General features: G+C 51.9%; 1 protein-coding gene across 3 annotated transcripts; it reads right to left on the bottom strand.

Moving 5' to 3' along the window:
• On the bottom strand, positions 98-20,908 carry FUK (fucokinase). 3 transcript variants are annotated; one of them, XR_002344515.1, is made up of 24 exons: positions 20,533-20,908; positions 15,697-15,801; positions 15,223-15,374; positions 14,478-14,528; positions 11,508-11,633; positions 11,150-11,222; positions 10,632-10,729; positions 10,159-10,239; positions 9,508-9,627; positions 9,159-9,330; positions 8,642-8,754; positions 7,920-8,021; positions 7,623-7,793; positions 7,071-7,135; positions 6,305-6,675; positions 5,423-5,633; positions 5,099-5,265; positions 4,784-5,005; positions 4,295-4,438; positions 4,018-4,137; positions 1,961-2,407; positions 1,780-1,879; positions 1,043-1,266; positions 98-863 (listed from the first exon to the last, which is right to left on the bottom strand). XR_002344515.1 is itself a non-coding variant. In XM_021093807.1 (24 exons), the coding sequence occupies exons 2-24, from the start codon at positions 15,776-15,778 to the stop codon at positions 765-767; spliced, it is 3,252 nt and encodes a 1,083-aa protein (XP_020949466.1). In that variant the 5' UTR covers positions 15,779-15,801; positions 20,651-20,902; the 3' UTR covers positions 98-764. The 3 variants fall into 3 exon arrangements, 2 of the variants coding, with proteins under 2 accessions (XP_020949466.1, XP_020949465.1); XM_021093807.1 differs by having other exon boundaries at positions 1,961-2,148; positions 20,651-20,902; XM_021093806.1 differs by having other exon boundaries at positions 1,961-2,148; positions 20,533-20,901.

Here is a 27,918-nt window from a genome sequence, read left to right as displayed (position 1 = left end):
CAGAAGCTGGATCATCCCAAGGGTCAGTTGCCCACAGTTTCAGGGGTAGTGGTTATTTTTCCCAGCAGGAACAAAAAAGAGCTTTAGGAGGACAACCTTGAAGGGCAGAATGAATTTATTCCAAGAAGTATGCAGTCCTGAGAACTTAGGGCCCGCAGGCACTGGGTCACACGGCAGAGTCCATAGGGTTGCATTGACTTCCTGCAGGACCACACTGGTTCTCTGCCACAGACCTGAGTATGGACCCTCACCCTGCTCCCACTCCCCCATCAAGTCAGCCTGGGAGTGAGTGCTGAACACGAAGTCTCTACTCAGACAAAAGCCTGACGTCTAAAGGCCACTGGAAATCCTCACAGGGCCTCTTCAGCATCAGCCTTACCAAAGGAGCTCAGCCATCCGCCAAGACTGGTTCTCGCCCCCTTCTTCCAGGCCCTCATGGAGAATGAGAAGGCCAAAGCCCAAGCTGGGCCATCAGATTTGTAAACGGCATGGGGACACTGAGCTAAGGACCTTCCTATGTTCAGATAACGCAGAGGCCAAGCCTAGGCTAGACCACTGTCAATCAGAAGGTCACAGTCCTGCTCCCAAGCACTGTCTTCGCTTCACCAAGTTTTAGAAAGGGCTGGGCCTGAGCTCAGGTCAGCTTGCTTTGGAAGCAGATTCACAAAGAAGAGGGTGGAGAGTAGAAGACTGGGCCTTCCTACGGGGGAGGAGAAGTGCTGCGCAGCTCCAGGCTTACTCCTCTTGCGGAGGCATAAGCCTCATCAGAAGGAGCATCCGGTTGAGGTCTCCGTCCCCAGGAGCTGCAGGCTCAGGCCCTGAGTGTCCACTTCTACCAGGTGGACACTGTAGTTCCCGAGGCCCTAGGAGCAAAGGACAGGAGGTGTATAGAGCGCTCTGGGCAGATTTCAGGCCTCTAGGAGGGTGGACTGGGGCTGCAGGGCCAGGGGGACTTCCAGCTGTAGCCCCTGGTTAGCTGATAGGCTGCAATGAGGGTTCCTGTCCCCCCCGCACCAATTACCATACCCCAACCGGACCATACCTCAGTCTTGGCCAGCACAGCCTCCAGAGCCTCCTTTTGCCGCGGCTCCTTGGTCAATAGATAGAGAAAGCCCCCACCACCTGCCCCTGCCAGGCTTTGGCCATGCACGTGGGGGGCCAGGGCATCCATCATATGCCGCACAGCCAAGGGCTCACAGCCTGGAGCCATGAGCTTCTTCTGTTCCCAGTATGATGTCAGGCACTGGCCCAGCCGAGGAAGACTCCCTGGGGTGGGGGCAGAGAGGGGAGTTGCGTGCCTGAACCAAGACACTCACTAGGTACCCATTTGTAGACTGAAGAGAGTGCCAAAAGACACCTCTTGTCATGGATAAGAACCTGGGTCCAGTACTGGCTAGAGACAGGAGTGATAATGCCCACCTCAGCAGGGCTACTTGAGGACTAATGAGCATAGAGCAGCTGACATGGTACCCAGCACAGTGTTCAGTGAATTGGGTAGCCCTCATCAGCTGTGACTCCCTGGAACTCGGCTATGGAGCCAAGTCTCTTCTCCCATCTGCTTCCTAGAAGGTGGGGCAGGAGGCCTTCCCCATGGTACCAGTATCGTCCTGAGATATGACTCCCACTTAAGTGTGGAACTCTGCAGAGGACAAACAGTAGGCCTCTGTCCCCAAGGGCCTCATACCTAGGGCCAATGCCAAGCCTGCAAAAGCCCCTGGTCCCAGACCCACAGGCAGCAGGCACTGGTGCCTGGTGCCTGAGCTCCGGGAAGCGCCTCACCTTGGCGGAAGGCCTCAGCACACTCCTCCGTTTGCTGAACCAGATTGTGGGCATTCTGCACAACAGGAGGCAGCCGGGCATACCAGCTTCTCAGAACATCCTGCAGATGGGGCAGGAGGGGTGCAGTGAGACCCAGCCTAGCTAAGCCACCTGCCTCCCTTCTGCTGGGGCCAGAGCTCACCTGCAGCAGATTCCGGGCCAGGCGGGTCTTGCCAGTGTACACCAGGAGCAGGTGGTCATTGAGTTTCTGGACAAAGCCCGCAGGCACAGTGATCTCTTCCACTTCTACTTTCAGTGGCAGCTGAGCCCGGGAGCGCCCCACCTTGATGCCAGGCATTAGGCCACCCACTTGGTCCTGCCAGCCACCTCCTGAGACAGCCAGGGGCCTGTCACTGTTGGAGCCTATGTGGAGCAACTTCCCTCTCCCAGTCCAGGCTCCTGGTCCTGCATCCCTGGCTGAGACCAGCATGGGAAGACAGCTTCCCTCAACTTCAGTTGGGCCAGCTTAGCTGTGCAGCTTCTGCCTGAGTTCTGGGAGCAAGATGAGCCCAGCAAGGGAAGGGCCTTTATTCCAGAGCCAAGCTTAAAATGCACAAGGCCTAAGCTCTGTAGTAGACCTAATGTGTAACTGGAATTGAGAGAAACCACATCAAAGGATTAAGACCTTATATTAACCTTTCTTCCTGAGGAGGGATGATAGAGGACTTCCCTACAGCCTAACAGTCCTTGCACTCAGTCTTTCCTGATAAAAAGTGTTGATGCTGGGAATGAGCTTTGCGGCATCCCTAATCAAACTTGAAGAAGCTTGTTCACATTTTGCTTTAGCAATGAAAGGTATGGATCTCTTTTCTTCTTGCAGCTATATAAAAATGACAAAATTAAGATGATTCTGACATGGGCCTTTCATGTCTGGAAGGGCCTGCGAGGATTTCAAGTTTATCATGCAAAGAGCAGGAGGTATCTTGAACTTTTCAGCCAAAACATGGTGGTTAGTGCCAGGCCTAAAATGTCAAGAACCTCTTAATTGCACCTCTCTCACTCAGAGCACTTAGCACAGCTTGTAATTATACATTCATCTGAGTGGTTATTGATTAATGTCTGTCTCCAGTAGACCATATGATTTTTGATGGCAAGAACACTTGCTCATTTTATCCCCAGAGCCCAAAACAAAGTAGATTTCAATAAATAGTTGTCATTTGACCAAATGAAAGATATGAATGATACACCTCAAAAGAAAACTGGAAAGGCTTCCCTATCTGCTCCTTTTGCTAATGACTACCTATCATGGGATGTGAGTCGTTACAATGAAAGGAGCTAGGCTACAAAGCGGCCAGAGAAGGTTACATACATGAGGCATCTAAATATCTCTGAGCAGTTTCCTTCCCAGAGTCCTGCTGGAGGTGAGGCCTGGCATCCTGAGGCAACCAGAACACCCTAGGATCTGGTGCCAAACAGACCTCTGCTGCCCTCCATTATGCGTGGATCCTAAGGAGCCACAGTGGTGAGTAAAGGGAGAAGCCTGGTGCTAGTGAGACTCTATGATCACAGCCAAGCACTTCCCTTTCTCACAGGGTAGGGAAGCGGGACCCAAGTGGCCATAGCCCAGGGGATGGGCAAGTAGCTGAAGAGTAGGCTGAAAGTCCTGTCCCCTACTTCAAACCCAGCCCCCCCACGAGGTACAGCCCCGGGTAGAAACAGGGACCTGAGGGATAGCATGTGGTATATATGGGGCCTAACACACATGAAAGGTACAGCACAGAATCTGGCACTTAGTAGGTGCTCCTACATCAAATCCTTTGAGGTAGAATTATTTCATGTTGGAAACCACCAAAGAGGAATTCCCATCATGGAGCAGCAGAAATGAATCCGACTAGGAACCATGAGGTTGCAGGTTTGATTCCTGGCCTCACTCAGCAGATTAAGGATCCGGTGTTGCCGTGAGCTGTGGTGTAGGTTGCAGACGTGGCTCGGATCTGGCGTTGCTGTGGCTGGGGAGTAGGCCAGCAGCTGTAGCTCCGATTAGACCCCTAGCCTGGGAACCTCTATATGCTGCAGGTGCAGCCCTGAAAAGAAAAAAGAAAAAAGAAAACCACCAGAGAGAGAGGTTCAGAGTGCTAAGAAGGAGCTCTAACCATCTTCAAGGACACCACAGTTCTCTGTCTGCAGGTCCAGGGCAGCTCCCAGAGGCTCTTGACAAAGTGCTAGTGACCTTCACCCTGCCCTGGGGTGGTCCCATACCTGTGGTGAGCACCTGCTCCAGGTGCAGCACTGCGTGGATCAGGGCCTCTGTACCCACTGCCCGGCCTGCGACCCGCTGTAGGGCAGCCAGGGCAGCCCCCGCCAGGATGCTGCTAGTGCCTGCAGGGTGCAGAGTTGAATACCAGGCATGAAGCAGCTCTGCCCAGCCCAGTCCTGCCCCACCCGCTCCCTCTCTGCTGGGCAGAGACCAGGAAGGGGATTGGAGGCAAAGCTGAAGGGAAGGGGTCAGTGGTCAGCAGGGAGAGGGCCCACTCACCGAGGCCGGACCCATGGGGCAGCTCAGACCAGGTTTGTAGCTCAAAGCCGCCCCCGAAGGTGCACAGCAGCTGCTCACTCAGGGAAAGCTCGGAGTGGACACTCAAAATCCCCGCACAGATGAAGGCCGCCTTCAAGAGAGCCCCTGCGGAGTAACCAGCATGCAGCAAGCAAGTTGGTCTCCAGAGATGGAAACAGACAACCCGCCCCTCCTCACCTAGGCCTGGGGCTCATCTAGGGGATAAAAGCCCAGAGCAGTGCAGACCCCATCCCCAAGCCACAGAAGGTCCTCTAGCCTCCCCAGCATGAGCAAATGTGCTCTACCTCCGCACCCCCATGTGCCTGGGTAGGGTGACTTCAGGGCTCCTCTGCCAGACTGACTCACCCTCGGGCCAGACCCCCGTGGCCTGCAGGGTTTCTAGGGTTCTGCCCCATCCCCCAGGTGGCTGGGTGTGCCATCTCCACCTGCAGCTGTCACAGGTGCCCTAACCTGGGGCGTGGGGCTGGCAGTAATCCTGGAGGTCGTCCAGGCTCCGGCACACTATCTTCATGGCCATCTTGTCATGCTGAGGTCCCACAGCCAGCCACAGCTCAGGCTCTGGGATGCGACGAGCCCTGGCCCCAATGGGCCGGCGGCCATCCACTCGCACGGCCAGGCCCAGCACTGCCCCACCATGCTCATAGGCAAGGGGTGGCGTGTCACTCCAGCCCCCTGTGGCAGTTGAATAAGACCAAGCTGGTCACAGGGCTAACAGTTCAGCTCTAGGTTGGCTGGCCTCACCCCCAACCTCTAAAAGGGGCTCACCAGAGAAATCCACTCGAGCTGGGCACTCAGCCACTACCCATTGCCCGGGTGCCGGCAGCTCCACTGGCTCCGTGGAGACAAAGTGCTGGGCTGACATGACAGCCTGGCGGATGAGGATCTGCCCAGCCCCCTCGTAGTGACGTGCAGCTCGTACTAGCAAGGCTGGTCTGCCAGGAGGACAGGGAGAGATGGTGGCATGGAGCCCAAGCCTGAGCTTGGGGACCTGACTGCCCTGGGTGACCTGAGGAGCCCCCACCTCTCCGGATTTCCACCTCCAAGGATGGCTAGGGCTTCTCCAAGGGTTTTGACATCATTAGCACCTACCTGCTCAGCCATTTTTCCCGCTCCTGGGCGAGCGCCTCCACGCCCCCAGCCAGGTCTCCACACTCCAGGTACGAGAAGGGCCGCACCCACTCAGGGTTGGCAGCTGGCCCACTCCGTAAGCCGCCTCGGCCCTCTGCCATGCAGCCCAGTATATCTGCCACACAGGCCAGTGCCCGGGCCGCCACACCAGGGTCTCCTGCACCAGCTGCCACTGAGAGACCAAGAGTCAGGTAGCTGCGGAGGGGGCCCACCCCCAATGCCCTCTGCCCTCAAACACCCCAGACTCCTCACACCTTAGTTCTTGCCCAAGATGTGTCTTGGCCAAGAATACCCCCCACTCCTCTGCCTGACAAATTTCTCATCCTGCCAGTTCCACCCCAAACATGCCTCTGCACCCCTCACCCAGAATGCTCGTGATGATTAAGAGCTCAGGTTTGGGAGCCAAACAAACCACCGGGGTTCAGTCTCAGCCCCCACCAACCAGCTGCATGGCTGTGGGTGAATAAATAAACTGGGAATGAGGTGCTGCCTGTGAGGCTAAGACTGAGCCTCCAGCCAGTGTGCCTGAGCCCCCATGTGGGGTCAGCCACAAACCCTTGGGGCTGTGCTAGAATTCTTCACCCACATCCAACCCCCAGCACAGAAGAGGATCCCAGCAGCTCACAGGACCCAGAAGTTCAGCCCTAGGCCTCTGCCTCTCACCAAACTCCCCACTGATAGGGATGGAGCTTCCCAGAAGCCTAGAAGTTAACTCTGTTAGTCCTTCTTCCCTGCTTTAAAGTTTCATGACTCCTTAGAACCTTCAGATTGATGACCTAGGGGGCAGGTAGAAGCAGGCGATGCTGGGTCTGGCTTCCCTACACGGATGTCCAGCACACTCACCCTGGTCCAGCGTGGCCATCAGGGGCCCGGGACAGCCTTCACGGACAGCAGCCCGGATTAGCGGGCGCAGGCTGAGATCCTGCCGGGCCTCCAGCACGTGCCGCGCCTTATGCAGGGCCTGGCGGAAGAACAGGTCCCGGCGGGAGGCCAGCGTAGCAGCCCGGTCCAGGCATGGCTGCAGCTGCTCCCAGGACAGACGCCAGGAATCTCTCCAAGCCCGCAGGGCTTTACCCCCATCCTCCTGAGGGTCCAGCATCCACAGCATGTCCTGGGGCCCCAGGGCCCTCAAGGGATGGAGCACGGGAAAGAGACGGGCACTGAGAAGGCAGCGCTCAGTAGGGGGCGTGTCTGGGTCCCACAGGTCCCAATCTCTGATGTGAGGAAAAGACACATTAGCGGGAAGGAAGCAAGGGCTCCCGCCTGGTCATCAAGCCTCGATCTGGCAGCTGGGGGTTGGCTCATTTGTGGGGACAGGAAGTACTCTAGTACCTGCACAGGTAAGCAATTCAGGGAGGGAGGCGCAGCTGCCCTGCCTCCTTTCCCAGGTTACTCAACAAAATCCCAAAGCCTGAGTGAGGCAGGAATTTGGAGTTGCCCAGGGAGATACAAGGACAAATCAGGCTGCTCAGAACTACTCCAGGCCCCAGGGATGGTGGGAGGTGGGGTGGGGGCTGCTCTGGGGCAGGAGCTGGAAAGGATGAGCCTCAAAGCAGCTGCCACCCTGGCTGCTGAGGCTCACAGAGGCCCGTCAGGCCATCAACCCTACCGAATGCCTGTCTTCTGGAAGAATTTACTCCAAGACATGTTGAGATACGTTCCTGCCCCCTGTCTCTGGAGGGAGAGAAAAAAGGAGTCAGGGCTGCAAAGGCCACAGGAAGGGGTTATGGACAGTAAGGCCAGAGGATCGGGCGCTGCTCAAGAGGGGACAGGAAGAGGGACCGGGGCAAAGAGGCAAGCAAATTCTGAAACACAGAGTCAAGCCCTGGAGCCTCAACGCTCCTGCCCCAGGTGCCTGGAACTTGGAGCAGAATCCTGGCTCTAGGCCTACCCACCACAACTGCTCTGAGGCCCAAGGTGGGTCATCTCCCTCTCTGAACTTCAGTTTCCAGCCCAAAAACAGGGATAAGAATCCCCACCTAGCCCACCTCAGAGCAGCGGAGGAGGAGGTAAAGGCCTGTTGCAACTCCTGGCCCCACCCTCCTCGCAGTCTGTTCCTCAGGCGAGCACTCAAAGAGCCCTGTGGAATGGAGCTGGGCTGGGACCCCAGGGCTCCCCAAAGCCTAAAGATGGGGGTGATGGGAGGTAGGCAAGCACCTACTTCCCAGCTGTCCAAACGGCCAACGAGGGTGAAGGCCCGGCTAGGGGCGCCGTGCAACTGCAAGTGGTGTCCCTGCAGGACGAGGTCATGCAGCTCCAGGCTGTGCAGTGCCTCGGACTGGGCCGCATCCAGGCCGCTCACAAAGCAGCCGGTGCCGATGTGAATGGGGCCCTGGCAGGGGAGAAGGCAGGCATCCTGTGTGGGCAGCGCAGCCCCAAGCACCGCCCCCAAACACTCAGGACCCTGGCCACCCCCGCCCAGCTTTGCCCTTCCTCTGCCTGCCCTCTCAGGCCTCACCCGCAGGTGGCAGTGCTGCAGAACACTCCCAGGACCCAGTTGGACGGGGCCCTCCAGCAGGCAGCTGACCACAGAGCTCCCAGCTCCCAGCAGCTGCTGCTCCTGTGAAGCCAGGGATGAAGTCGTGAGAGCCTGAGGCGGGGGCTGCTGCTCCCCACGAATGTCAGCCAGCCAGATCTCTCTCTGTACCTCCCTGGCCACAGCCTCAGGCATGCTTCCTTCCCCCAGCCTTATTCCTGCTGTTCCCCTGGGGGTATACTCTCCCTGCCTTCTCCAGAACAAATTCTGAACCCTGTCCATAATGGAGGTCCCATCAGATGACAGCTTCCCTACAAAACCTCCCCCCATCTGTCCAGCTACCCCTAACCCTGGCATGCTGAGGGCCACCTCCAAACTCTTATCCGCCCCCATCACCACACATTTGCCTGAATCCCCAAACAGATTCAGAAAGAGTCAGAGGAGTCTTTTCTAGCTTCTCAACCAGACTTGGCTGTAGATTTCTAACTTAGCCACTTACTGCTGGCTCTGCGGCCTTAGACAAGTCACTTAACCTCTCTGGGCCCAGAGTGCCTCACATGTAAAATGGGGATAAGAAAATCAACATTCGTAGGTAATCTATCTGAAGCATGAGCTATTTCTTCATCACGCTGCAGCCCCCATCCCACCTGCCTCCAGACATCCAGTAGGGACCTCTGCGGGCCTTACCTCCCAGCAGGTCTTACCTCCACCTGGGAGTGCACGACCTGGGCCCCAGAAGCCCCTGGGAATGTGAGACTGTGCAGGAACTCACTGGCTGAGTTGGTCATGTAGTTGTAGCTGCCGTCAGGGACATAGGCTGTAAAGATACAAGTACTGGCCTCAGCCCCCCGCCTACTGCTGCTCTGAAATCAGGCTGAGCCTCCCACCAGAAGACACATCTTCATCAGGCCTTGGGAGGGCAGGCATGGAAATAAGCCCATCGTGCCAAGGTGGAAGCTAAGATCCAGAGAGGCTCAGCAACCTGCCCAAGGTCACACAGCTGGAAAGCAGAAAGACCAGAACTGGACCCCAGGAGTGAGACAAAGGAAGAAGGGACGAGTTATCTCCGCAAGGAACTCTGAAGTGGGAGAGGGCAACTGTCCAGTCCATGTACTTGGCCTGCCTGGAGCCCAGAGGCCAGGTAGGTAAGACAGAGCCTCATTCTGGGGGTCTTCATTCCCACGGCTTCCCCATCCCAGAGAGCCGAGAGGCAGTACCCACCCAGTGTGAGGGGCTGATCACGAAGCTCCCTCCACAGCTCAGCCCGGGCACCACGCAGATAACCCTCGGTCTCCATGTCACCTCGCCCCATCTCTGGGGGCCGCCCCACCAGGAAGTCCTCCCTTCTCACGTTCCGGGCCATGCAGAGCAGGATGTCAAAAAACAGAGACAGCTGGGGCAAGGTTAGGAAGCACTGCTATTAGTGGATGCCTAGGCTGAGCTGGGTAGTTCCATCTCCAAAGACAGTGACATAGACAGGGGAAAGGACTGGCCTGAGGTCACACAGTCGGGCGGCCAGTGTCACTGCCTCTTGCCCAGGCCGGACCTCCCAGCCTCCAATCCCAGTCACCTGGACTGGCTGGGCTCCAGAGTCCAAGCCCATGTAGGTGCAGGCATCCAGAGGTGGGCTCACGTGGGTGGCCAGGAGGTGCTCAGCAGTCTCCACAGAGAAGAAGACAATCCCCGAAACCTGAAGGGGCCCTACAAGGGTCAGCTGGGAGACTCTGGGCCACCTGGGACCAGTGCCTGAGACGAGGAGGGTGCGCAGATGGGCTAAGCGAGGCTAGCTGCCACACTAGACAGGGTCCTTCATCTTCTGAGCCACTCCAGCACCCAGACTCCAGGCTTACCCAGTTCCCACCAAGGGCCCCTCAGCAGGCACCCTCTGGGACCCCCTCAATTTCCACGTCTCCTACCAAACCCAGTTCTCCATCTTCTCTCTGGTCCTCACCTACCACTTGTATCTTTGTCCTTCATTCAAGAAGGATTCCTGAGTCTGGTCATAACCTTTCTGGTTTGAGGCAAGAACCTGAATTCCAAGGCTACCGCTTCCTCAAATCCTGGCTCCACCTGCTCCCATGAATGCCAGTTCCAGATCTTCCTCAGATTCTGGTTCTAGCCCCGGAAGCAGTGGGGCTCTGCCCTGGGCAGGAAGGCACACCCTCCCTCTCCCACCCCATCAAGTCTCTACGGCCCCCCAACCTGGGTCTGGCAGCCATACCAGTGGCACCTGCCCATCAGGCCTGGCACATCGTTGTATCTCTGCCTCAGTGCCCTGGTAGTAAATGTCCAAAACGAAGCCCTATGTGGGAGGAGAGAACAGTTAGGGAAGGGAGCAAGAGAGGCTTAGGAAGGAAGGCACACAAGGGTTCTCCAGATGAAAACCTAGGACAAGGTCTGACAGGTCCCAGCATACTCCAGGGGACGCACGTGCCTGAGACTTCCACCCTCAATGGCAGAGGGCAGGCCTGGAGTGTCTCCACAGCCCCAAGCCTGAGCACAGGCTCGGCATAGGGTTGGGTGCAATTCACGCTTGGCAGAGGACTAAGTGAGCACAGGAGTTACTGCCAAGGGGGAAACTCCTCCAAACCCAGACCATGCCAGAAAGTCCAGGACAAGGCTGCCCAGAGCATAGGACTGAGAGGCCATGCCAGGACAGCTCAGCTGCCCACGCTGCTACCCTCGGGGCACTACCTGGGAGTCAGTGAGGTAGACGCCATGGTTCCGGGCATAGGCCGTGCTCCCTGGAAGGGCGATCACTCTAGCTCCCCGGAAGCCGTCCCAGTTGATCCCTGCAGGTGGGGGCATCAGAAGGCTCTCCAGGGACCCCAACTCAAGGCAAGGGGGATCCCTGGCCAGGAGAAAGCAAGAGCTCAGAGCAGGGGCATCGAGGCACTTCTAAAGGGAACAGGGTTTCCAAGGCGAAAAGGACATTCCTCTGGGAGAATAACAACAACTCCCTTCCCAGAGTTCATCCCCAGAGCCCTTTGGGGCCAAAGGGGCAGGGCTGGGTGTCTCCACTCTAGGGACAGGCAGACTGAGGACCAGTAGGGGAAGCCCTGCCTCCTGGTCTAGGCTTCTTTCTTCACACCTCACAGCTTCTCTTCTGAATAGGACAGCAGGCCAGGCCCACAGCTGGGATGGAAGAGGAGAGGCAGAGCCTGCATCTGGCTGTGGCTCGGGAAGGTGCTCCCAAGCCTTCTAGGGCTCACCTGGGTTTGGAGGAACAGACAGCAGCATGTCCGTGCTGCAGACCCACACACCTGGCGGGGAGCCTGGGCCCAGCTGCGGAGAGAAAGGATGCGGCTAATAGCCGGGCCCAGCTCTTACAGCACAGTCTTGGCCTATTCCAGGAAGACTTGGGCTGCTGAGGTCACAGGGGGGGCCTCCAGATCTGTGTGCCAACGCCAGCCCTCCCACCTACTTCCAGGGGCCACACCTCCCCTCAGTGTGGCCAACACTAACTTCCTGAAGCTCTAACCCAAAGTCATTGCTCCTGGTGTCCCCTGTCTAAGTCAGCACACACTATCACTGCAGCAGGAAAGCAGCAGGACAAGGCCCCTGCCTCACCCGATGGCTCATGATGTCCAGCAAGCAGTCCAGGTTGCAGACCACGGCCTCCACGGGGGCCTGCGGGTTCTCCACAGGGAGGCAGGTGAAGGCCCGGCCACAGTCATCAAAGGGGAAATCTCGGCCCTGGGGCGGGAGCAGGGACAGGTAGAAGAGCTAGCAGCAGAGAGCCTCGGCGGAAAGCCATCAAGCTACAAGATTTTTACAATGTATTTTCTCATGTGATTTTTTTTTAAATGACATAATTATGGTTAAAAAAATTAGAAAATGCAGATACGGAGTTGCCATTGTGGTACAGTGGAAACGGGTCTGACTCGTATCCACAAGGTTGTGAGTTCCACCTCTTGCCTTGCTTAGTGGGTCCAGGAACCGGTGTTGCTGTGAGCTGTGGTGTAGGTCACAGAAGCAGCTTGCATCCCACATTGCCGTGGCTGTGGCGTAGGCCGGCAGCTGTAGCCTGGGAACTTCGACTCCTAGCCTGGGAACTTTCATATGCTGCGGGGGCGGCCTTAAAAAAAAAAAAAAAAGAAAATGCAGAGATGCAAAAAGAAAAACAATCCATGGAGTTCCCGTCGTGGTGCAATGGTTAACGAATCCGACTAGGAACCATGAGGTTGCGGGTTCAATCCCTGGTCTTGCTCAGTGGGTTAAGGATGCGGCGTTGCCATGAGCTGTGGTGTAGGTTGCAGACGCAGCTCGGATGCCGCGTTGCTGTGGCTCTGGCGTAGGCTGGAGGCTACAGCTCCGATTAGACCCCTAGCCTGGGAACCTCCATATGCTGAGAGAGCGGCCCCAGAAATGGCAAAAAGACAAAAAAATTTAAAAAAAAATTTTTTTTAAATAAAAAAAAAAACAATCCCTCAAGGATAAACTCTGCCCTCATTTTGATGTATACCCTTTCATATATCATATGCATACATTATTTTTTATTTTTTAATTAATTTATTAATTAGAGTTGTTTGGGTGTGTTTTTTTTTTTCTGTTTTTTTTTTTTTTTTTTTTTTTGCCATTTCTTGGGCCACTCCCGCAGCATATGGAGGTTCCCAGGCTAGGGGTCGAATGGGAGCTGTAGCCGCCAGCCTACACCACGGCTCACGGCAACACCGGATCATTAACCCACTGAGCAAGGGCAGGGATCGAACCCACAACCTCATGGTTCCTAGGCGGATTTGTCAACCACTGTGCCACCACGGGAACTCCCATTATTTAAAAAAAAAAAAAATGGAAAAGGTGGTGACAACAGAACTTCACACACACACACAACAGGAGTACAAGTCAAACTGGAAAAGTAAGATTGAGAACCACATCCATGTCAACATCCTGGCTGCAATTATACTATAGTTTTGGAAAATATGACCATTGTGGGGATCTGGGCAAAGTTTACAGAGGTTTCTCTTTGGATTATTTCTTTTTCTTTTTTGTCTTTTTTTTTTTTTTAAGGCCACTCCCATGGCATATGGAAGCTCCCTAGTTAGGGGTTGAATCGGAGCTACAGCTGCCAGCTTACACCACAGCTACAGCAATGCCAGATCCTTAGCCCACTGAGCAAGGCCTGGGATTGAACCCGCATTCTCCTGGATACTAGTCAGGTTTGTTACCACTGAGCCACAACATACCTTTTGGCCATACCTGTGGCATGTGGAAGTTCTGGGGTGAGAGATTAAACCTGTACCACAGCAGTGACAATGCTAGGTCGTTAACCTGCTGAGCCACCAGGGAACCCAAGGATTGTATCTCTTTTTTTTCTTTTTCGGCTGCACCTGTGGCATATGGAAGCTCCCAGGCCAGGGATCAAATCCAAGCCACAGCTGCAACCTACGCCACAACTGCAGCAATGCCAGACTGTTAATGCACTGCACCAGGGTGGGGATCAAGACACACGATCCATGCTGCCACAGAGACAACACCGAATCCTTAATCTGCTTCACCACAGGATTATCCCTGGATTACTATTTTTTTGGGGGGGGAGGGGGTGCCACACCCACAGCATATGGAGGTTCCCAGGCTAGGAGTCTAATCGGAGCTACAGCTGCTGGCCTACGCCACAGCTACAGCAATGCCAGATCTGAGCTGCATCTGTGACCTACAGCTCACAGCAACGCTGGATCCCTAACTCATTGAGTGAGGCCAGGGATCGAACCTGCGTCCTCATACACTAGTCCGGTCAGTTAACCATGGAGCCATGATGGGAACTCCTATATTATTTCTTATATGTGAATCTATACTGAAAAAGGCCAGCCATGCAAGCTTGTAGAGAATGATCTCAGTTTTTTAATTGGAGGTTTGATTGAGCTCAGTATAGAGGAATGACAATACACTCACCAATGCTCACAGTGAGTCAGAACAGGCCACAATTTAAGCATTTAATTGGTCATCTCAGCACATCCACATAAAGTAGAAACTGCTGCTACCCTCATCTTACTGATGAGGAAACTGAGGCCTGAAAAGGGTCAAGTGACTTGTCCCAAGTCACAGAGCTGCTAAGTCTCTTTCCAGGTCCATGCATACAGTTAAATGGACTTTTTAATCATTGTCTAGTATTCCACCAGGAGGATATGCTGGTTTGTCTGTGTGTTTGTTTGCTGGCTTTTTAGGGCCACACTCGCGGCATAATTGGAGCTACAGCTGCTGGCCTACACCACAGCCACAGCAATGCCAGATCCAAGCTGCATCTGTGACCTACACCACAGCTCATGGCAATGCCAGATTCTTAACCCACTGATCAAGGCCAGGGATCAAACCCGCAACCTCATGGTTCCTAGTTGGATTCATTTCCACTGTGCCACAAGGGGAATTCCAGGATATGCTGTTTATATTTAACCAGTTCCCTATTTTGCATACTTGGATGAATTCTGATTCTAATTCTTCTGAATTTGAAAAATGGACACCTTGTACACAAAGACAAAAGATCCTGAGGATCAATGGTTCCAGCCTTCGGCATGAGCAACCCCTGCCCAGCATTCTACTAACCATGTGCAGGATGAGGATCCAGGCCGAGTGCAGAACATCTGATGTGACCACCTATCGAAAATAGAAGATCTTTGTTGACAGGTCTGGGCAGATGGCACCCAAAGGATGGCACCCTCTTGTCCAGGGAGAGACTCTAGCACAAATCCGCATAAGTAACAAAGGAACAATAGGCAAGATCAAGACCAATGGCCACAGGCAGGCAGGAGGCAACCCTGGCTGAGGAGGCTTTTGGGGAAGGTTGCCTGGCAGGGTGACTCACAGTCAAATCAGCCTCATGGCAACCACAGCATGTGCCATCCCCTGCCAGTGCCATCCCCATTGTCAGATCATGTCCATACCTGTGACCCCCCTCATTCCCTATGCCAGGGTACCACGCAGGCAAGCTGACCAAGTGAAGTGGCTGGGTATGGGCGGGATATGGGCCTGTGCCCTATGCCAAGGGGGGTCGGTATCTCGGTTCCAGCAAACCATTGCCATGTGGGGAGGAGGCCCAGGACAGCAAGATGCGAATTTTCAAGAGAAGCCAGAAAGCCTAACTCTGAGATACTGGCTCCAATTTTCTAAAACCACTACAAGGCTGGCCCTCCCTTCTGGCCTCACCTGAATGAATCTGCCCAATCTACAGATGCAAAAACTGAAGCCCAAACGGAACTGGGCAGGTCAATGGAGCCCCAAGACCTTGGAAAGGGTCTGTTTGAGGCCCCCATCCCTGCTGAGCCAAGGGGGGCATTTCAGGAACACTCACAGTGAAGCCTGCGCGGGCACTCAGGTGCTCAGCAGCCACCAGCAGGGCGTTGAGGGTGGCTCCTCCACTGCCCACATGAACCTCAGGGTCCTCCACAGCCAACAGCAGCGTACTGGCGGGGATCTGCTCTCGCTTCTGCCGTATCTCCAACTCTGTGGTCAGAACACGGCTGGGACCTGCCCCCCAGCCTCCCCGTCCTGGTCCCAAGCACCTGAGGTCATTATTTTCTCTTCTTTGCATTCACAGCTTTGCATTTAGTACCTCATTAGATCTTTCCTGAACTCAATGAGGTAAGTACAATTTTTCCCACTTTACAGATGAGAAAACCAAATCTTGGTGAAGTGACACAATGTGTCTGAGGTCACAAAGTCAGGAAGAAGCAGAATCTGGGTTTCAGGGGCTGGTGGGGTATGTGGCAAGGAAGGGGGAGGGGACCCTACATTAGGGGTCGGGTGGAGAGGGAGGGTCACCTACCTTTCTGGAAGACCTCGACGCTGTCCTTGTACTGGCATGTCAGGATGATGACTGTCCAATCAACCCCCTTCGGCTGCTCCATTCTGGCCAAAGTTGAGGAGCTTCCTGGGTAGAGATATGGGTATATGTGAATTTTTGTAAATTATTATGCCCTAAAATTAATTTTTCATTTGAAAATAGTTTTATGCAATTTAACACATGGAAGAGATTTCTGTGGTCACTACCACCATCTGCATCCAAAAAGAGTCCCACAGGCTAATCCTTTACAGTTACACCCGCCTCCATCCCTCACCCCTGACAGCCAGCCATCTGCTCTCCAGAGCTATAGCTGCTATGTGATCTTTTGAGACTGGCTTCTTGCACTCAACATAACGCCTCTGAGATTCATCCAAGTTGGCTATGCATATCCATAGCTCTTTCTCCTTTTTTGCCAAGCAGAATTCCACTGCATGGACATTCCACAGTCTGTTTTTCCACCCACCCACTGAAGGACGTCCGGGCTGCTTCCAGGTTTTGGTGATCATGAATCGAGCTGCTGTAAACAGTCGCATGAAGGTTTAGCGAGAGCCTAAGACTTCACCTCTCCAGGTGGACATCTAGGTGTGGCATTGCTGGGTCATGTGAGAAGTGTAGCTTTGACTTTACCAATCCGAGTGCATGAGATTTCCTCAGGAAGGAAGGGAGGCAGGGGAAGGTTGACCGCAAGCCCCACCTTAAAGCAAGGGACTGCCCTTTCTGTACCGCAGGCCCCTCATCATCCAATCACTGTATATGAGCTGTGGGGAGGGAGGTTCTAATTTCCAGGCTCCTGAGGCCCAGGACAATTCCTGGAGCAGGGAGCAGCCATGGGAGGGGTGACTGTTCAAGGGCAGCGTGCCAACTAAGGGGACCCCCTCCTCCCAGAGGCTCCAAGCCAGAAAAGGGCTGCAACCTGTCAGTCATTTTCCCCAGGGCACTCTGAGCAAGTGAGGGGAAGGTGAGGCCTAAGCTACGGCTTCACCCTCCCCCAACACTCTTTTCCTATCAGGTAAGAAACCAGTCTGGCTCCAGAGGCCCTGGCCTCCCCAAGACCTCCTTAGATAAGTTGCTAGAATGTGCTGGCATCTCCCCTCTGGCAGGGGCCCAGCTGCCATCCCATGCATGAGCCCACGCCCACCTCTTCCCTCTAGCCCCTGAAGCTCAGTGTGGGGAGGGACAGTCAGTGGAGTGAGCTGCATGCCACCCCAAAGGGGCCCTGAGCACACGTGTCGGGCAGTCAGTGCACGCCCCAGCCAGCGCCAGAGGAAACTTGAAACTCAGTAACTGTTTCTCCTTATGCCAGACTCTGCTGCCACCAAGCCCATGGTTAGGCTGACAGACACTGCCACTTAGCAACGCCCACACTCCCACGAGCCTTCAGGGAACGTCTCCACCACTAACAGAAATTGCTCTGTTCCCTGCTCAACTCAGGAGGGAAACCCAGAGGGGACATGTGAGCTGGAATCTTGGCCAGGCATCTGAGGTCAAAGGCATTCCCCAGGTGGCCCATCTGGCCTTCCCAATAAAGGGGGCGGCTGGGAATTCCAGACTGGCCACAACTCCCTGTGTTATCTTCAGCACCCCCAACCTTCTCTGACCTCCCATGGTTAAGTTGTGTAACAGACAGAAGCCCCCATCTTGTTCACACGGGGGCTGCAACCCCCCAAGCAACAACATGAAGAAGCAGACCCATTCCTCCAAGATGCAGGTCCACTGACAGGCAAACCTGGCTCCAGAACTCCCCATCGCCCAACAGAAAATATCTTAAAACTGCGCTGCAGCTCTACCCATACCTCCTTCCCTCCTCCCTTCCTCCCTCCTTCCCTTCCTTCCTGTGGTGCTCTGTCACAGGAAGCAGACCTGGAATGCAAACTGACAGCTCTGCCTGCTTTCTCCAGCTCCCTCCCCTGCTTCCCTCCCCCAATAAATCTCTCGCAAGCCTAATCTCATCTTGTCATCTGCTTCTCCAAGGACCTGAACCAACATGGAGAGTAGGTGATCTTCCTCCCGGCATCGTTAAAGGAAAAATTACTGTTAAGAACCTCTAACAATGTCTGGGAAGTACTTTCTTTATCCCGAAAGATGAGGAAACTGAGGCACAGAGTGATTAAGTAACTTGCCCAAGGTCACACACCTAGCAACTGGTAGAGCCAAATTGGAACCTGGACACCCTTTTTCCAAAGTCCGTTCTCTTTTTTCTTTTTGTCTTTTTGCCATTTCTTGGGCCGCTCCCGTGGCATATGGAGGTTCCCAGGCTAGGGGTCTAATTGGAGCTATAGCCTCCGGCCTACTCCAGAGCCACAGCAACGCGGGATCCGAGCCGGGTCTTCGACCTACATGGCAGCTCATGGCAATGCTGGATCGTTAACCCACTGAGCAAGGCCAGGGATGGAACCCGCAACCTCATGGTTCCTAGTCAGATTCGTTAACCACTGCGCCACGACGGGAACTCCAAAAGTCCATTCTCTTAACTGCTACACTGAACATACTTTGTAAGGTTGAAAAAAGAACAGAAGTACTAAATTTATGTGAAGTGGCCAATACAAGGTGACAATGAAATGGTGGCGTTGATGATGACAGCCACTATGCGGGAGCTCACCCAACGACTCTGACCCACAGTTAAGACATTATGATTTTTTTTTCTTTTTTTTTTTTTTTGTCTTTTGTCTTTTTGTCTTTTGTTGTTGTTGTTGTTGCTATTTCTTGGGCCGCTCCCGCGGCATATGGAGGTTCCCAGGCTAGGGGTTGAATCGGAGCTGTAGCCACAGGCCTACGCCAGAGCACAGCAACGCAGGATCCGAGCCACGTCTGCAACCTACACCACAGCTCACGGCAACGCTGGATCGTTAACCCACTGAGCAAGGGCAGGGACCGAACCTGCAACCTCATGGTTCCTAGTCGGATTCGTTAACCACTGTGCCACGACGGGAACTCCGAGACATTATGACTTTTCATCCCCCCAACACCACTGCCAAGTAAGTAAATATTCTGTCCATTTTAGAAATGCTAGTAGGTGCTACAGCCATGAGTGGAACCTGGGTTTCTCAGCTTCTTATTTAGGTCATGGTGATGCTGATGTTTGACCCTAAGCGAAGGTGATAAAAGAGAGCAAGAAAGAAATACCCCAAAGAGAGCCCAAAGGTCCGAGCCTTATAGTGACTGGTCGTGGAACAGTGACTGAGACAACTGGGCAGATGACAAGTCATGGGCAGAGAAGGGAGGACAGCACAATCTGGACTGTCCTCTATCAGAGATTGGGGCAGAGGGGTGTTCCGGTTGTGGCTCAGTGGTTAGCAAACCCGACTAGCATCCATGAGGACGTGGGTTCAGTCCCTGACCTTGCTCAATGGGTTAAGGATCCAGTGTTGCTGTAAGCTGTGGTGTAGATCACAGATGCAGCTTGGGTCCTGAGTGGCTGTGGCTGTGGCTGTGGCATAGGCCTGCAGCTGTAGCTCCAATTCAACCCCTAGCCTGGGAGCCTCCATATGCCGCAGGTGCAGCCCTAAAAAGACAAAAAAAAAAAAAAAAAAAAAAAAGAGAGAGAGAAAGAGAGATTGGGGCAGAGGAATAGTCTTAGGCTGAGAATCAATCCCCAGGGGTCAGTTCTCATCTCTGCCTCTTCCTGTGTGATCCTGAGCAGGTTACTTAACCTCTCTGATCCTCAGTTTACTAATCTGAAAACTAGGGCCAAAGATACTAACCTCCTAGGACCGTTGCATTAAATAAGACATAAAATATGTGGCACAAAGCAGGAGCTCAATGAATAGTAGTTCTTTCTAGTGGGGGAAAGCAGCAGGAGAGTAAAACCTGACCCTAAAGCAGGTTGGAGTGAAGGCTCTGAAATACCCTCTGGGTCAAAGATGCCCCTAAAGAAGAAAAAACCCAGAGAAGGCCTGGAGAAATCAGCCAAGACCAGGTAGCCTGCCTTGCCAGATCAGCCTAAAGGGTGTTTTGAGAACACAAAAGATGGAATAGCACCAGTAGCTTAAAGAGTGTCTTTTCTGGGCACTATACCAAAGACACGCTGAAGTATTAGCTCATGTGACCCACTCAATGGCCCTATGAGTTGAATTTTACCACACTTACATTGTACATCAGGGAACAGTAGCTTAAAGAAATGAAATCATCTGCCCAAGGTCACATACAACTAGTACAGGTAGGTCAGGTGTCCAACTAACTCCAAGGTTCATATTCTTACCTAGCCTGTAGAAACAGACATCTCTCCTGGAGTCTTTACCCTCTGTCACACCTGACATCTGCACAGAACTCTTAGAGAATACAGGCCTCTATTCCAATATTGTGCACACTTCCAACAGAACTTAATCTACTGAGGCCAATTTCAAATAGTTTTTACTGTCCTCAGCCACACGCTGCCAAAATCAGGACAGGGAAGGGGAGCCAGGAACAGAATAAAACAATAAGGCTTCTTCATATTTGCTTTTTGAAGAGAGGTGGGGCATGGATTTTGCACTTTAGAGCTTTAAAGGGAAAAAACAGCCTCAGGAAGGGATCTGATTTGCCTTCTAGGAGGAAAAACAGGCAGAGTAAGGGTGACTGGGAGTAAAATTGCATTGCAAATTACACAAACGGCATATAATTGAGATTTGTGGGTAATGACGAGCCCCGATGGGGTAAACTGAGGCAGGAGAAGTGACCTCAAAGCAACCACCAGCGCTGGCATCCAGCGCCCCACCTGCCTGTCGTTCCAATCTTGGGCGTCCCCAGAAACACCCAGACCAGCGAATAGAGGGACCATACAGACTCCCCCTACAGCAAGTAGGAGACGGGGGTGCCAGCAGAGCTCCCGGAAACTATTACCTATCAGAAACCAGCCAGCGGCTCAGCTCAGTCCCCGCGGGTCCAAAAGTGTGGGCTGGGAAGCAGCTGCGGTACTGGGGTGTGCAAATGCTGGGACCCACAGGGACCTACAGCATACCTGCCTCCTCCCGGCGCTCGGCGCAGGGGACTTTTTAAGGCGAGGCTGTGTGTGCCTTCGCTGAGCACCCTGGGAAATGTAGTTTCAGCCCTCCTCCAGCCTTGGCTTGTCCGCCCCCAAAAGACGACCTCTCAGCTAACACAAATGGCAAACGGAGGTGGTCAGGGCACCGCTTTCCTAAAGGGCAGTGAGTCTTCACTTCGAGAAGGGGCGTGACGGGGAAAAGGGAGCTCCGCTGGGCAGCAAAACTACAACTCCCAGAGGAACGAGTGCGTCTTAAAGACAAAGCTCTTTTTCCGGAACTCCGGGTTTCAGGTTTGGATTTTGTTTGTTCGTTCAACCCCGTGGCCCGGACGTGGGGCCGCGGTTTTTCTACGAAGAGGAGGGAGAAGAAGAAGAAAAAAAAAAAAAATCTAACTGGGAGGGGAAAAAAGCCACAAGTGTCGTTCGAGCGTGAGCGACTACGGTTGGATTGGCAATTGGCCATGCTCTCGCGGGTTCATCACGTGAAAGTTTCCGGTAGAAACTTTCTAACTCTCTAGTGGGAAGATCTGTGGATCTTCTGGAAAAGTTATGAATGGCAGTATTGTTTGTAGTGGCGGAAATTTGGAATCTTTCCCTCTGTCTCTTTCTAGGGTACTGGAAAAATAAACTAGGCACATCTATGCTATGGAATACCATGCAGCAGTCAGAAATAATGAGCTAAATCTGTAGGTACCATAGAGAAAGATGTTCGCCACAGTTTGTAACAGAACATTATGCATGGGAAGCTACTCATGTCAAAAATAATGTATGTGAGGGCCTAGGGTTAAAGAATACAGCGTTGTCACTGCTGTGGTTGGGCTTCTATCCCTAGCCCAGGAACTTCCCCATGTTGCAGGCAGAGCCACAAAAATAAATATGTATCTGGACACATAGGACATAAGAACAGGAACAGGACTGGAAGGAGACTGCCAAGGACGGAGATAAACAGGGAGAACTTGAGCTTTATTTGTATTGTTTGAATTTTTCTTATGAGAATTACTTTCCAAATCTACTGTTGTTAATGGTGAGCCTGAGAGGCCCAAGTGGTCAGTCTCAGAGAAGATGAGGGATTCTGCTCTAACTGTAACCTTGGCCAGTCACTTGGCTACTCTGTGTCTTTTTGTCTTCATCTGTAAAATGTGTTAATACTAGTATCAAATGCAAAAAAAAAAAAAATACTAGTATCAAATGCCTGAACTTGCTAGGAGGATAAACTAAGTAACTGCTTAGAGTTGCCTGGTGGCTCATTGGGTTAAGGATCTGGCATTGTCACTCCTGTGGCTCAGGGTCGCTGCTGTGGGGTAGGTTTGATCTCTGGCCTGGCAACTTCTGCATGCCTCTGGCTTGCCCCCCACCCCCCTGCCACAATAAAAGGTAAATGCTTGACTCCACAGTAAATGCTCCAAAAATGTTAGCCATTATTACAATGATTGTTGTTATTATTCCCATGTAGCCCCATTAAGGCAGGATCTGTGGTTTGTTTTCTCTTGGAGCCTCAGTCACTAGAACGTGGCTAGGACATTGCAGGTAGTTAAAATAATGTTAAATGAAGGAAGGAATAAAGATCAATCCCCTCCTCAGCTCCCACCACCCTACTTCCTCCCCTAAACGTCTCTTCTTCCTTCAGTCCTCAACCGCTGGTGTCATCCCCTCTCGTCGTCACCAGGTCCCATCCTTCTTCTCCCACTTCAGCACTTGCTCTTTTTTTCTGTGAACCCAGGAGGCCTCCAGGGAAGTGATAAGCTGCCTCCCATTGCTGCTGTACTCAGCAATGCAGATCCTGGCTCTGCAGTGGAGTGGAAGGCAGGGATGCCTGCAGCTGCAGCTTTGGTGGGAGCTCAAGGAAAACAATGAGTTCCAAGGAGCTGGAGGCGAAGGGCTTCACCCTGTCTCCTAGGGCAGGGATGTGGGCCAGATGAAGGAGTGGCTCCAAGGCCTCGAGCAAAGTTACTCACAGGTTTATTTAATAATCTAAACCCCTTGGTGAAATCTGTCAGCAGCAGACAAAAAAAAAAAAAAAAAAAACCAAACACATGTAGTTTATCTGTGTATAGACCCACTGTCTGCGGTAGACAGAGCCATTAAAAAAACATTCTGGGGAGTTCCCATCATGGCTCAGAGGAAATGAATCTGACTAGTATCCATGAGGATACAGGTTCGATCCCAGGCCTTGCTCATTGGGTTAAGTGTCCAGCGTTGCTGTGAGCTTTGGTGTAGGTTGCAGACACGGCTCACATATGGCATTGCTGTGGCTGTGGTGTAGGCTGGCGGCTACAGCTCCAATTTGACCCCTAGCCTGGGAACCTCCCTATGCCATGGGCGTGGCTCTAAAAAGACAAAATAAATAATTAATTAAAATGACACTACTTTAAAAAGAAATTCTTGAGTTCCCGTCCTGGCTCAGTGGTTAACGAATCTGACTAGGAACCATGAGGTTGCAGGTTCGATCCCTGGCCTTGCTTAGTGGGTTAAGGATCCGGCGTTGCCGTGAACTGTGGTGTTCACGACGACGCCACTCAGATCCCGCATTGCTACAGCTCCGATTAGACCTCTAGCCTGGGAACCTCCATATGCTGCAGGTGCAGCCCCAGAAAAGGAAAAAAGACAAAAAAAAAAAAAATCTGATGCAGTAATATAGGGTAGATTCTAGTGGTTAAATAGAGAGTTTGGAATTAAACAAATCCTTCCCACTTTCTCATCACTTTCTGACAGTATGAGCAAGCCACTCAAATTATTTGAGTCCAGTTTTTCCTCGGAAAAATACAGGAGTATTTGCCATTGTTGGAAGTATTCAATGAGTTAATATACATGAAGGGTCTGGCACAGTGCCTGGCAGAGAGTAGGCATCTAACTTCCTTATTGAACTATCATGCTACTAGAGTGTGAGGGTGCAAGTCTAAAGGCTTCTTGGAGGAGGTGTAATCTGCAGGACCCTGCATGAGATGTGTGGCTGCTGCTGATATCAGGGAATCCCTCTGGGAGCCAGGATTACCCACGGGGTATCTTAGATTGAATTCCCTAGATGCAGAGCCTGAGAAAGGGATTCTTGTGCAAACAATTTATTAGGGCAGTGAGGGAGGCATAATAGGCCAGAGGAAGAAGTCAGGCAAAGAGGTGGGTACAGCTAAATTTAGCCTCAGTCTGATCCTATGGGGAGCTCTGGAGCACAAAATGCACCACCAGTTTTCTCCCTCTTAGAGGCGAGGGAGCTGGACTTTGTTCCCCACTTCAGTCATTCATGGGCTGTGGGACAAGGAGAGGTGGAGAAAGGAGGAGCTTACCTTCCCAGTCATCTCCAGGCAAAGCAGCCCACAGGGACTGATAACAAATCTCCAGAGAAGGGTGGAGCTATGAGATGGTAGCAGCCGAGCCTCACATCACTGGGAAAGGGTGTACATCCCTGTAAAGGGATATAACCAAGATCGTTCACGGCAGGGGGCCTGGCAAAGAGCATTCCTGGCCCAGCAGGTTAAGGACCCCATGTCTCTGTGAGGACGCAGTTTTTCTGTCCCTGGCTCTGCTCAGTAAGTTAAGAATCTGGTGTCGCTGCCACTGCAGCATAGGTGCAGATGTGGCTTAGATCCAGTGTTGCCCGCAGCTGTGGCATGGGCCACAGCTATAGCTCTGATTTGACCCCTAGCCCAGGAACTTCCATATGCCACAGGTGCAGCTGTAAAAAGAAAAAAGAAAGAAAAAAAAAAGAAAATGGAGAGAGGATATTAAATGCTCCTACTGGGTCTTCCAAGGAGAAATTTAAGTAGCTGCTATGGTTTTAAATACTCAAAACCTTAACCTAGGAGTTCCCTGATGGCTCAGTGGGCTAAGGATCTGTGTTGTCACTGCTATGGCTCAGGTCGAGGCTGTGGTTCAGTTCAGTCCCTGGCCCAGGAACTTTCAGATGCCTCGAGTGTGGCCAAAAACAAACAATCATACAAATAAAACCAGACCTGATAGTATAACCAAATAATGAACCCTTTCTGGAGAGCTATGATGTGTACTTTATCATTAAGTGGCCACTCTTCCCCAAAGCCTCACGTGCCTTTGCCAAATATCTTGTGCAGTATTTTCCAAAGAGTACTTCTATAGGATGTTAACAAATGCTCTAGCAGAGAGGTACAGATACATTAAACAAAGGTAAACCAGTTTATTTTCTTCCCACAACTTTTTAAACAATATACCAGATAAATAAAATGTGACATTTTCATACAATGGAATATTCTTCAGCCATAAAAAGAATGAAATACTAATACATGTTGCGACATGGACGAATCTTGAAAACATTATACAAAGTGAAAGAAGTCAGACACAGATTACTACATATTTATTGTGTGATTCCATTTATAGGAAATGTCCAGTATAGTTAAATCCAGAGGGGGTTCCAGTCATGGCTCAGTGAGTTAAGGATCTGACTGGTATCCCTAAGGATTCGGGTTTGATCCCTGAACTTACTCAGTGAGTGAAAGGATCAGTCATTGCCACAGGCTGTCACATAGGTTGCAGACCAGGCTGGCATCCTGCATTGCTGTGGCTGTGGTGTAGGCTGGTAGCTGTAGCTCTGATTCACCCCCTAGCCTGGGAACTTCCATATGCCATGGGTGTGGCCTAAAAAGAAGAAAAAAAAATCCGTAGAGACTGAAAACAGATTAGTGGTTGCCAGAGTGTGAGGAGAATTGGGAGTGATCTCTTAATGGGTAGTTTTCTCTTGAGATGCTGAAAATGTTTTGGAATTATGAAGAGGTACGAGTTACAAAACATTGTGAATGAACTAAATGCACTGAACTGTATGCTTTAAAAGGGTTAATTTGGGGGGATCCCGTCTTAGCTCAGCAGAAAGGAATCTGACTATCATCCATGAGGCCCCAGGTTCAATCCCTGGCCTTGCTCAGCCGGTTAAGGATCCAGCATTCAGTGAGCTGTGGTGAAAGTTGCAGATGCAGCTTGGGTCCTGCATTGCTGTGGCTGTGGTGTAGGCGGCAGCTACAGCTCCAATACGATCCCTAGGCTAGGAACCTGCATATGCCACTTTCTTAAAAAAAAGACATAGGAGTTCCCGTCATGGCACAGTGGTTGACGAATCCGACTAGGAACCATGAGGTTTTGGGTTCAGTCCCTGCCCTTGCTCAGTGGGTTAACGATCCAGCATTGCTGTGAGCTGTGGTGTAGGTTGCAGACGCGGCTCGGATCCTGCGTTGCTGTGGCTCTGGCGTAGGCCAGTGGCTACAGCTCCGATTCAACCCCTAGCCTGGGAACCTCCATATGCCATGGGAGTGACCCAAAGAAATAGCAAAAAGACAAAAAAAAAAAAAAAAAAGACATAAAAAATTTATTTTATGTTATATGCATTTTACCTCAACTTAAAACAACAAAAAGGAGTTCCCTTCATGGCTCAGCAGTTAATGAACCCGACTAAAATCCATGAGAATGTGGGTTCAATCCCTGGCCTTGCTCAATGGGTTAAGGATCCAGTGCTGCCGTGAGCTGTGGTGTAGGTCGAAGATGTGACTTGGATCTTGCGTTGCTGTGGCTGTGGCATAGGCTGGCAGCTGTAGCTCCAACTCAACCCCTAGCCTGGGAACCTCCATATGACTTGCCTGTGGCCCTAAAAAGCAAAAAAAAAAAAAATGACAACGCTCAATGTGCTTTTTGAGTGGAGCGTCACTATTCCCAGGCCTTCCCAGTGCACAGAGCTAGGGAAAAAAAAACACCTATATGGGGAGTTCCCGTCGTGGCGCAATGGTTAACGAATCTGACTAGGAACCATGAGGTTGCAGGTTCCATCCCTGGCCTCCTCAGTGGGTTTAGGATCTGGTGTTGCCGTGAGCTGTGGTGTAGGTTGCAGATATGGCTCGGATCCCGCGTTGTTGTGGCTGTGGCATAGGCCAGCGGCTACAGCTCCGATTGGACCCCTAGCCTGGAAACCTCCATATGCCGCAGATCAGCCCAAGAAATGGCAAAAATACCAAAAAAAAAAAAAAAAAAAAAAAAAAAACCAACAACAACAAAAAGAAAACCAAACACCTATATGCGTGGCGAACTTCTAGGCTAACATGAGCATTTCTCAAATGTGTTAGGCTAGGGAATCCTTTTTATAGAGTTCTCACAAGACCTATAATGTAGAAGTCTGACCCAGTGAGCAGACCATTGGTGGAAAGTGGGTCCCTTGAAATGAGTCCCCTGGGGCACTAAGGATGGGACACAAACGGAAGGACGACTTCTGCTTTTTGTTTGCTTGTTTTGGGGTTGTTTTAGGGGGGTAGTGACCTCTGTTTTATTTATTTATTTATTTTTTTAATTTTTAATTTTTTTACAGCCGCACCTGCAGCATATGAAAGTTCCCAAGCTTGAGGTTAAATCAGAGCTGCAGCTCTCGGCCTATGCCACAGCCACATCAACACTGGATCCAGAATGTGTCTGTGACCTATACTGCAGCTCACAGCAATGCCAGATCCTTAACCCACTGAGTGAGGCCAGGGCTTGAACCTTCCTCCTCATGGATACTAGTCGGGTTCGTTTCCACTGGGCCACAACGAGAATTCCAAAGCCAGGTTCTTTAACCCATTGTGCCAGGCCAGGGATGGAACCTGCATCTCTATCGTGACCCCAGCCTGCATCTCCACCATGACCCTAGCTGCAGTCAGATCTTAACCCACTGTGCCACAGTGAAACTCCAAGTTTAATATTTTTTTATATAATGATTTTTATTTTTTTCCACTGTAGCTGGTTTACAGTGTTCTGTCAATTTTCTACTGTACAGCAAAGTGATCCAGTCACACACATACATATATACATTCTTTTTCTCACATCATCATGCTCCATCATAAGTGACTAGATAGAGTTCCCAGTGCTACACAGCAGGATCTCATTGCTAATCCATTCCAAAGGCAATAGTCTGCATTTATTAAAAAATAGGGGACGGCTTCACGAATTTGTGTGTCATCCTTGCGAAAGGGCCTTGCTAATCTTCTCTGTATCGTTCCACTTTTAGTATATGTGCTGCTGAAGCAGCACCAAGTTTAATATTTTTAATGCCTGTCAGAGTGCTTTACTAAGTCTCAAGCCCTGAGAAAATAAGGTCCAGTTCTTCAATTTCAGTAGTGTTCACAGGGCCTGCCACTGAGCTTTGCACGCAAGGAATAGGGAGGATACATTCTGTGGGAGACCTTGGACAAACCACTTTGCCTCCCTGAGCTGCCTGCCAGTTTAGTTCAGGCAGAGGCTAAGAAATAATGTAATTAATTTAATCA

This window comes from Sus scrofa, chromosome 6 (assembly GCF_000003025.6).
Source record: "Sus scrofa isolate TJ Tabasco breed Duroc chromosome 6, Sscrofa11.1, whole genome shotgun sequence".
Lineage (NCBI taxonomy): Eukaryota > Metazoa > Chordata > Mammalia > Artiodactyla > Suidae > Sus > Sus scrofa.
This window is presented reverse-complemented; position numbering and strand designations above follow the sequence as displayed.

Excerpts from the sequence above, each read along its gene's own strand:
- FUK (XM_021093807.1), bottom strand. The coding sequence starts at position 15,778 with ATGGAGCAGCCGAAGGGGGTTGATTGGACAGTCATCATCCTGACATGC. Across the intron at positions 15,375-15,696 it reads CGTCGAGGTCTTCCAGAAAG|AGTTGGAGATACGGCAGAAG; the intron begins GTAGGTGACCCT and ends TTCTGACCACAG. Across the intron at positions 1,267-1,779 it reads TGCTGAGGCCTTCCGCCAAG|GGAGTCTTCCTCGGCTGGGC; the intron begins GTGAGGCGCTTC and ends CCCCCACCCCAG.